This window comes from Geospiza fortis, unplaced genomic scaffold (assembly GCF_000277835.1).
Source record: "Geospiza fortis unplaced genomic scaffold, GeoFor_1.0 scaffold409, whole genome shotgun sequence".
Taxonomy (NCBI): Eukaryota; Metazoa; Chordata; class Aves; order Passeriformes; family Thraupidae; genus Geospiza; species Geospiza fortis.
In genome coordinates, this window is record NW_005054553.1 from 362,606 (window position 1) to 372,927 (window position 10,322).

At 44.3% G+C, this 10,322-nt stretch overlaps 1 protein-coding gene across 1 annotated transcript in view; it reads left to right on the forward strand.

Annotated features, from left to right (window-relative positions):
* The window catches only part of VPS26C (VPS26 endosomal protein sorting factor C), a 36,673-nt gene extending 26,357 nt beyond the window's left edge, over nucleotides 1–10,316 (forward strand). Inside the window, exons 3-8 of the mRNA XM_014310600.2 lie at nucleotides 253–402; nucleotides 2,540–2,620; nucleotides 4,467–4,541; nucleotides 5,366–5,516; nucleotides 7,435–7,587; nucleotides 9,710–10,316. Coding sequence (XP_014166075.1) covers nucleotides 253–402; nucleotides 2,540–2,620; nucleotides 4,467–4,541; nucleotides 5,366–5,516; nucleotides 7,435–7,587; nucleotides 9,710–9,792 — 693 coding nt within the window. The 3' untranslated portion in view covers nucleotides 9,793–10,316. The remainder of the gene's footprint in view (nucleotides 1–252; nucleotides 403–2,539; nucleotides 2,621–4,466; nucleotides 4,542–5,365; nucleotides 5,517–7,434; nucleotides 7,588–9,709) is intronic.
* The last annotated feature ends 6 nt before the right edge of the window (nucleotides 10,317–10,322 follow it).

Genomic DNA, 10,322 nt, shown 5'->3' on the forward strand with positions numbered 1-10,322 from the left:
CCACTTCCCAAAGCTGGAGCTGCTCCTGGTGAGCTCCCTGTATATCTTTGATCATTAATGTGATGCACCCTTAAAATAGAAATTACTTTCTTGAGCAAAATATTCATGTTTCTTCGTATTGTAAAAAACTATCCCAGCACTTTGTGTCCTGAGGAGGTCCCTGGGATTGTGGAAATGCAGGAATTGTGGTGGAGTTCAGATGTTGTTGGTTCTCTGTCTCAACCTAAACCTCTTTGACATTTATCCTTGCAGCCTATTCAGATTATCAACAGCACCATTGAGATGGTGAAACCAGGGAAGCTCCCCAGTGGCAAGACAGAAATTCCCTTTGAATTCCCACTGCAAATGAAGGGCAACAAGGTTCTGTATGAGACATACCATGGAGTCTTTGTCAATATCCAGGTGAGGAGAGAAAATAGGAAATTTCACCTGCACAATGGCTTCTGAAGCAGCTCTTAATCCGTGGAAATTGAGGGTGAAGTTTGGTCATGTTTTCCTTTCACTCTGACTGAACCTTCCACCCTTTATCCAGTAAATCTTTTAAGGATTGATGGCACAAACAAGATTGTTTTATATTTCAGATATTGTTTTATCTGAAATACCTCAGCAGAACATCTATAACCTAAATCTGATCCATGGAAAAATGCAGCTCTTAATCCATGGAAACTGAGGATGAAGTTTGGTGGTATTTTCCTTTCACACTGACTGAGCCTTCCACCCTTTATGCAGTAAATCTTCAAGGGATGATGGCACAAACAAGATGTTTTACCTGAAACACCTCAGCAGAACATCTGTAAACTAAATTTGATCAATGGAAATTGAGGATGAAGTTTGGTGATGTTTTCCTTTCACACTGACTGAACCTTCCACCCTTTATGCAGTAAATCTTTAAGGAATTATGGCACGAACAAAATGTTTTACCTGAAATATTTTAGCAGAACATCTGTAACCTAAATTTAATGCATCCTGATGTTGTAGGGAACGGTTTCCATTCCCTTCCTGAAAAAAAACCCAAAAACCAGCACCCCAGTGTGGTTGTGAATCCATCCTGATGTTGTAGGAAACTGTTTCCATTCCCTTCCTGAAAAAAAAAAAACCAAAAACCAGCACCCCAGTGTGGTTGTATTCCACATAAATGTGTAATTTCATGTGGTGTTGGAAGCAACACGGATCAGGAATGATTTGCTTTGCTGGGATGAGGAGGAGTAACATTCCCTGCCCAAATCTGTATGGAATACCTGCTTGGACACAGTCTTGTGGAAATACAGTTCTGAAATTTGATCTTTTTTGGTTTAAACTTGCCTTATCATAGGTGGGTTGGGTTGTTTGGGTGATTTTTGGTGGTTTTTAGGGGGAAAGTCTTTCTCCAGTCATCTCTTGAAGGTAAATTCTGTGTTAGACAATGAAGTTTGGTGTGACTGGAATGAAAAAAACAACCTAATAAACCAAATCACCCTACAGCAGCCTATCAGAAGTAACTAAAAGAAAAAAATCCCTTGTTTTTTTTCTGTTTGGATGTTTTTAAAATACTTTCCATTTATTTGCTCAGTTTTGGCTTCTTCCCTCATGTAACAGCTGTTGTTTGTGGTGGGGATGTCAAAAATGGTGCAGCACTGGTTGAGTTGCTTCCCATATCCCAAATAACTTGCTGTGATCAATCAGTTTGAGCTGCACTTTAATGAGGAATATTTGTTTTATTTTGTCATTCCTTCTCTTCTCTGTGGAGCTTTTCTTGGATAAAATACCATTTAAATTTAATAATTTAAATTTCAGCCAAACTTTGAGAGTCTTGCTCTCCTGAGGAGGGAAATGTGACACTTCCTAAACCTCTGGGCAGTTTAATTGAGCCTCTCTTTCTTGATTAAGGGATTAATTGTGGGTTCAACCTCAGTTTAACCTTTAAGCAGACACTGCTGGATGGCTGTGCCATGAACCAGAAGTGAGGAACCCAAATCCTGGTGTGAGGGAAGAATTAAAAATCAGACAAAACAAAAAACCCAACAAGTTGTCTGTCCTGTAGGGACACTGAGAGGCTTTGTTGGAGGTGAAGTGTAGGATTTCTGGGATAACCAAATTCTTCCTATTTTTCACCTGCTGGTTTATGGCTCCCGTTTTAGGGGAGCAAATTGGAAGCAAATTCACTTCCTTGCCTGATTTTAGTGCTGCTGGGAGCTCAGCTGTGTGGCTGAAGTTCCCCATGAAATATCCCAACTACTGTGACTTCAATCCCACAATAAAACCAAAACTAGAGGGCCTGAAGACAAAAACACAAAATACAAAAATACATCACACTGACAATCCCTTAACCAAAACAGGGTGAAAAATCACCCTTAACTGGATATAACAGCAACAGCACTGCACAGAGGCAGAAGGGGGGTGGAGAGTTGGGAAGGAGGGAGGAAATTTGAATTAAAGTTTTTCTTTTTTCCCCCTTTTCCCCCCCTTTTCCCCCCCTTTTCCCCCCCTTTTTCATCCCCTTTTTCATCCCTTTTTCATCCCTTTCCCCCTTTTTCATCCCTTTTTCATCCCTTTCCCCCAGTACACCCTGCGCTGTGACATGAGACGTTCCCTGCTGGCAAAGGACCTGACCAAGACTTGTGAGTTCATTGTCCACTCCATGGTGAGTGTGCTTTATGTTCATTTTGCAATTAATTAATTTTTTTAATTGATTTTTTTCTCCCCACTTCACTTTAAGGGCGGGGGGGAAACCTCCAAATAAACCCATGGAAATTGTGATAGTGACACGAGGGATTACAGAAGTGTAAAATCAGAATATCCTGAGTTGGAAGAAACTCCAAAAATCATCAAACCTAACCCCTGGTCCTGCACAGGACACCCCAAAATCCCACCCTGTGCCTGAGACCTGTGTCCAAAATGTAGGAGTGAAGGAAATCTGCCCCAAAACAAAACCACCCCAAAGAGCTGTTGCTTCTGATTAGAAAAACCCATCCCCCTCTCAAAGAACAAAGAGGAGTTGGATTTTCAGATGCTTTTACAGTGCCCTGAGTTTATTCTCTTGTTCATCCTTGGAGTTCTAAGACAATGGGGTGGTCACATAAATATGATGTCATTTTTTCCAAACACTGCTTTGAATTATCCCAGCAGTTCTCAGCCAAAGCTTCCAGGCTCCCCCAGTCCTGCAAATGGGAGTTGGGTGGTGAAAATCCTGATTTCTGTTCTTCAGGAGTTCTGGTACAGAGCCCTGACTCCAAACTGTCACAGCTGGCTCTGCATCCAGGTGCAAATCATGGAAAGATGGGGGAGAGACCTTCAGGATGACCCAGTCCCATCCTCACCCCAAACCATGTCCCACATCCAGGCTGCTGAACTCTCCCAGGGACTCCAGCACCTCCCTGAGCAGCTCATGCCAATGCCTGACACCCCTGCAAGGGAAACAAGGGAAAATTTGGTCCTGATTTCTAATCCTAGATTTTCTAATTCTTGTTTCTAATCCTAATCGCTGTGGGAGGAGGTTGAACTCCCAGAAAATGCTTTGCTGCTTCTTACAGAAGTTCCTGTGTTGAATTTGGGGTTGGTTAGATTGAGCTGTGCTGTCCAGAGCAGCTGAGGACAGGCCAGAGCTGATGAAATGTCCCTTTTTCCATCTCTAACTTGCTGGAACGTCCTGCTTCTATCATTCCTTTGAACTCTAACAGGACAGCGAATATCAAAATCCTTTGTGTTACTCAGGACTTGTGGTGGAAATGTTATTTTAGTTCTAAAGCAACTTTTTAAAAGATGTAGTTTGGTGTTACAAGCAAGTTTCCTGTTGGTAAGATTTCAATATTTTCTGCAATATCTGATGCTACATTTTATTGGTCCATTATTACATTTATAAGTGAGCCACACTTGTCAGAGGAGTGACAGATCACATCTCCTGCAGTTTTCCTGGGTTTATTTCTTGTTCCCACCACAGCACTTCTGAGCTCACCAGTCAGTAAATCATGGATCTCTCAGTCAGGGTGAATTAATGAGGTTTTACTGAACAGATAATTCTCACTGTCAGTGCTCAATGTACCATTTCCCTTCAGCCTGTTCTGTGCCAGAATTTGTCATTTTGGGAAAATGCAGCCAATCTTTTGCTAATCTCTTCCATCTTGCAGCTGGGCAGCAGCAGCTATTTTGAATTCTTGAGCAGTGAGGGCAGATCCTCACTCAGAGTTCCTGATCAGCCCCTTGCTGCTGGAGAGCAAGAATTTATAAAGCAGATTTGAAGCAATGGGCACAAGTTCATTTAGAATCTCCCCTCCCCAAATTTAATAATGAAAGGAAGCATTCCAAGGGACATGTACAATGAATTTATTTGTACATCCAGAAATGGGAAATTGAGCTTTTTTTCTTCTCTACTTCAGATGGGGAGGGTATTCCTGCTTTTCCAGGTGGTTTAGGGCAGCCAGCTGTTGTGTTTAATGTTCTCTCTCTGTTTTGGGGATCAGATTTCAGTTTAACCCTTCCACTCCCTGCAGTCACAGAAAGGGAAGCTGCTGCCGAGCCCGGTGGACTTCACCATTACTCCTGAAACTCTGCAGAATGTCAAAGAGGTAAAAGGATTTTCATACTATTTTATTTTAAATGTGAAGTTTGTGTGTTTCTAATTGAGATCAGAGGAGTGATTAAATTCTGCCTTGTAGATTATCAGGCAGATTATCTTGTTTTGTTTTTCTGTTTTCTTTTTCACTTTTATAAGCAATAAGTGATTCTGCCTCATCTCTTGCACTGTGGTGACCATTGAAGGTGGAATTTTGCTCAGGAGTGGTTAAATATTTTTATCCCTTTCCTGAGTGGAAAATGGCAGTGTGAAGCAAGGGAAAACAATCTATACATGGACAGCAAAGAGCCCTTAAAAATGTGTATTTTGAGCCTTGTTTGTGCCTTTTGTTACAGCCCTCTGTGGCTTTGGGAAGCCTCAAGGAGGGCAGGCTTAGATATTGGGAATTAGGAATTGTTCCTGGGAGGGGCTGGGATGGAATTCCCAGAGCAGCTGGGGCTGCCCCTGGATCCCTGGCAGTGCCCAAGGTTGGACACTGGGGCTGGAGCAGCCTGGGACAGTGGGAGGTGTCCCCACCTCCATCCCCAGCTCCTGGATGAATTCTAACACCAAGTTCTGTCAGTTCTTCCCAGGAAAGGCCCATCCATGGGTGGATGGAGGAGCAGGAAGGACACATGTCAAGGGTGAAGACTGTAGGAGAAATCCTGATACAGAATGCCAGAAATAAATTTAAGCTCCATCAGGAATTTCTGAACTCTTGAATTCTCACCTTTGGAACCTTTGACTAATTTCCTACTTGTTTTAAGATTTTTTTCCTTTTTTCCTTAGCCTGCTTTTTATGGTGCCACCTTTTTCTCCTCCTTCCAACCTTTTCAGAGAGCCTCCCTGCCCAAATTCCTGATCAGAGGGCACCTGAACTCCACCAACTGTGTGACCCCGCAGCCGCTGACGGGGGAGCTGGTGGTGGAGAGCGCCGAGGCGGCCGTCAAGAGCATCGAGCTGCAGCTCGTGCGTGTGGAGACCTGTGGTGAGCCCCTGGGCAGGCACCAGCCTGCAGCAACTCCCTCCATCCCTCCTGGCCTGCTTTGGAGAGCCAGGTGTCTGCTGAGGAAGGCAGGAGCCTCCCCTGAAATGGGAAATACAAACCCCCTCCCTCTGAATTGTTATAAATTTGAAATTAAGGGGGCTCTCAGGTAAAGATATGGGAGTAGGAATAACAGTTCTGCATTAGGGAAGAAAATAAAAATAAAATTGTGGTGTTTGTGAGGGTCCCCAGGATCAGGGAAGAGATGAGAATCTGACTCTGTGTTCTCAGGAGGCTGATTTATTAATTTATGATATTATATTAAAAGAATTCTATACTAAAACTCTACTACAGAAAGAGAAAGGATACAGACAGAAGGTTACAAAGAATGATCATGAAAAACTCGTGACTGGTGACTGACTCCTCAGAGTCTGACACAGCTGATGGTGATTGGTCGTTAATTAAAAACAATTCACATGAAACCAATCAAACACGACCAGCTGGTAAACAATCTCCAGCCACATTCCAAAGCAGCAAAACACAGGAGAAGCAAATTAGATAATTATTGTTTTCATTTCTCTCAAGTTGAGGCTTCTCAACTTCCCAGAAGAAGAAATCCTGGCAAGGAGAATTTTTCAGAAAATGTGACAGTGACTTAAAATAATGCAGTAAACCAAAACAACACTGCCAGAGTCAGAGCACAACCTGACACCCTGTGGGTCAGGGTGCTGGCAGCAGTCCCATTGGAATTGTGGCTCAGCCCTCCTGCAGTGTCAGGGGTGGTTCTGCTGGAGCAGGGATCCTGGAGAAAGGTGCAGTCTCTGCCTCTGATGATCCAGTGGAAAAGGCAGCTGCTGTTCCTCTGGGAAACCCAGTGGAAAGGCTGTTCTTGCTGTCCCAGCACCTCAGATTGGATCCAGGTAGGAATGCTTGGCTCCTCCCCTGGGCGCAGCATCTCCCCATGGGATGCTGGAATTGGATCAGCCCTGCAGGGACACTCAGTGGCCATGGACAGCAGAGATCTCCTGGAGGGAGGGTTGGCTGTGGGAGAGAGAAAGAAAAAACTGCCCCATGGACAGCAGAGAGCTGCCCCAGCTCTGACAGGTGGGGATAGAACACATCTTGCCTTGCAACCTGGGACACCTTCCCAGGGAAACAGGGACCAGCAGGAAAGAAAGGCCAGAGCTCTGAGGCCTTGCAAGGTTTGCACTTAAGAGGAACAGCCCTGATGGTAATTTAAATTATCTCTCAGAGTAAGTTATCCTTTCCTCTGTGAAAACTTGCAGGGTGTTTTTCCCCCTTAATCCTGGTGGATCTCTGCTACTTCGTGGCTTCTTTTTTCTGCCTCTGTCAAGGTTGGGATTGAAGCTCTCAAGACAATGTTTCCTGTTCAGACTCAGGTGTTTGTTATTTCTTATCTATATCACAGACTTAAAAGCCCTGAGTTCTGCAGTCTTTCACTAACAAGGTACAAAATGGCTCACTATCTTTCTCTACAAGGCCTTCTTAGGATAAATTACCCAATTAAGAAATGACACTTATACTATTTTTATTTTTAAGCCAGTAACTAATCACTTGAAGTCTGCAATGGGGACTTTTCTGTCCTATTACACAAAACCACCCAAACCCATGGAGAAGAAGGTGAAGAAGGAGCAGCCTCCACCCTAAAACCTCCATCTTGCTTTCCATCTATTCCTGTATTCTAAACCCTTAAACTCTGAGTTTCCCACCCTGTGATATCACACACTTCTATTCAAACTCCACACCTTTAACTTCAGTTTCATTATTGAATTTTGGAAGCTCCTCCACAACCTCAGATCAAATGCAGTGTTCTCCTGGGGGTCAGTGCCTAAAATTCTCAGTAACCAGGGTGAATTTTGGCTGCTGCTTTCTCTCACCTCCTGCCATTTCCCTCCTCCAGGGTGTGCTGAGGGCTATGCCAGGGATGCCACGGAGATCCAGAACATCCAGATCGCCGACGGCGACGTCTGCAGGGGCCTCCCCATCCCCATCCACATGGTGTTCCCCAGGCTCTTCACCTGCCCCACCCTGGAAACAACCAACTTCAAAGTGGGTGAGTGGGGAGGCGTTTTCCTGGGAGAGTAGTGGCCACAGTCATTCCCTTTTGTTGGTGAGGATGGAACAGGGAAGCCCTATAAATATGATTGCCTGGCGAAAGATTTTGAGAATATAGAAACTATAAGCAAGATTGAAATGAAGGCAACCTTTGAGATCTCCTAGCTAATGAACAACGGGAAAACAATGGTGTGGCCGAGCAGGTAATCCCCTTCTTGATGAAACAATACCCTCTCCAGGCAAGCAGGTCCAAGGGTCAGAAGAAGACCCTGACTGCTTGGCAGGAGAGGTCCAAAGAGGACTTTTTAGGGTTTAAAGTGTAACACAATATGGTAATGTAGTGATTCTTATAGGCTGGATGTAAATGCTGTAGGATTTGTATCTTGTATTAGATTGGTCAGTGAGAATCAGAATATTCAACACAGAAGATGATTTAACGCATTGTAGTGGGAACCTCGCTCTCTCACTTGCTCACTCTTCTATGCTCTAGGCTTCTCTTACTCTTGCTCTCTTTCTCCTGCTCTTCTTCGCTCTCTCTCTCTTCTCCTCTGGGCCCTGAGCTGTGGCTGGCCCTGCACCCAGGCCCTTGTGATAAACTCAAGCCCACAGCCCAGCTTCAGAGATCTCTCGTCTGCGTCCATCCCGACCGTGCAGGATACCATCACCTGCCCCTACACCTTCCCACGGGCAATGAGGGGATAAATCCAGCAGGGCTGCAGGAGGAGCCAGGACACCCCTGAGCTTCCCTGAGCCCGAGTGCTGCTGCATTTCAGACTGAGAAAACTCAGCCCAAACACTTCCAACACTTCAACACAAACTGCTGTGCAGCCACTCCTAACAAAACTCCAGGAGCAGCAGTGGAATACAGGCCATGTGATTACACACTTGAGGAGTAGTCCAAGAATAAAATTCCCTCTTTTCCTCAGCAGTGAGAATCCCCCTTTCCCCGTTTCCATTTCTTCTCCTTTTTGTTTCCCTCTCTGCTGCTGAAAGCCCTGCAAGCAGCAACGTTGGTCAGGGTGTGATTCTCTTACGTACACCACGTGCTCCTCCCTGCTGATTGTTGTCAAAACCTGTATTTTTATTATCAAATTCAGGATTTTCCTCACTTGTTCAGATCAGTACTGCAAGAAGAATCCACTTGGCTGGTTTGTATTTCTTCCCTCCATCCTGCTGGAATCCATTGGCACAGAATCTGTGTGCAGTGGTTTTCCCCAAAATAATAATTTTTTTGGCCATTTTAAGCTCTTCACTAGCAATTTAAAATGAGCATTTGAATTTATTTTGATTTCTGCTTCCCTTCATTTATTAACTCTGCCTGGCTTTTTGTTCTGTCTCTATTTAGGATTGATTATTGATCTGATACTGATTTTTGGCTTTGAAGGACACAGTGTAGTATCTAAGAACAGATTTTTTTTCTGGAATTTTTGCTCCCCATTTGCAGGCCTGTTGTATTCCAGTATTTCATTTCCCAAGGCTGTTACATGCTGGCAATGGGTCTGTCCTGGAATTCTCCCATTCCATGCTTTAAACACCATCTTGGTGGAGGTGTCTTTCCCAAAACATTTTATTCTTTGATATCTGAATCTTCTTTTCCAGAGGGATGTTTGCCATAATTTATCAGTGATTAAAAAAAATCCAGAGGAATCCCATAAGATTACAACAAAGCAGGATTTTCTAGGAATGGTCCAAGGGCTGGGATGCCTGGGTGAGGTTCTGAGGGAATGTTTCAGGAGCTCCTGCCCCATCCTGCTGCTAGGATTCAGCTTTTCTATGGAATTGAAGCAGGATTGCTGCTAGGAATCACTTTCCTGTGGAATTGAAGCAGGATTGCTGCTAGGATTCAGTTTCCTGTGGAATTGAAGCAGGATTGCTGCTAGGATTCAGTTTCCTGTGGAATTGAAGCAGGATTGCTGCTAGGATTCAGTTTCCTGTGGAATTGAAGCAGGATTGCTGCTAGGATTCAGTTTTCTATGGAATTGAAGCAGGATTGCTCCAGGATTCAGCTTCCTGTAGAATTAAAGCAGGATTGTTCCTAGGATTCAGTTTTCCTGTGGAATTGAAGCAGGATTGCTCCAGGATTCAGCTTCCCATGAATTCTCTCTTTTTCCCCTCTCCAGAGTTTGAAGTGAACATCGTGGTCCTCCTGCACGACGACCATCTCATCACAGAGAACTTCCCCCTGAAGCTCTGCAGGATGTGAACATCCACAGGAGAAGAAGCAGGGAAGGATTTTCTGGGAATTCCTCAGAGGGAAAGTGGAACTTTATCCATGCCTGGCTTCAGCTGGAGCCACCTCACTCCCTTCTTCTGTGGGCACTTCTTGTGCTTCCACTTTGTTAACCTGGCCAAGACTTTGCCTCTCTGCATTTCCCAGTCCTGCTGCCTTCAACAACCACGTTTTTCCCAATTTTTCTCAGGCAAATCCTGAAGGAATCATTCTGTAGCTTTCTACAGCTTGTAGAAGTATGTAGCAGGTTCCTCTCTTGGTTTAATTTTGTAATATTTGTTCCAAAGTCCTTTGAAGCCCCCTTAAAACTCATAAATCCCATTCCAGCCATACTGGGAGGGTATGGGAATTGTGACAGAATGAGAAATAAGGTCTTGGAAGATCTAAAAAATGGTGCTACAGCTCTGGAAGGTGGTGCTGTGGGATCTGTCCCAAGGTGGATGGGAAATGAGTGATTTCAAATCACACCAAGCAAATTTTGGTCAAACTGCAAACAGCAGGAA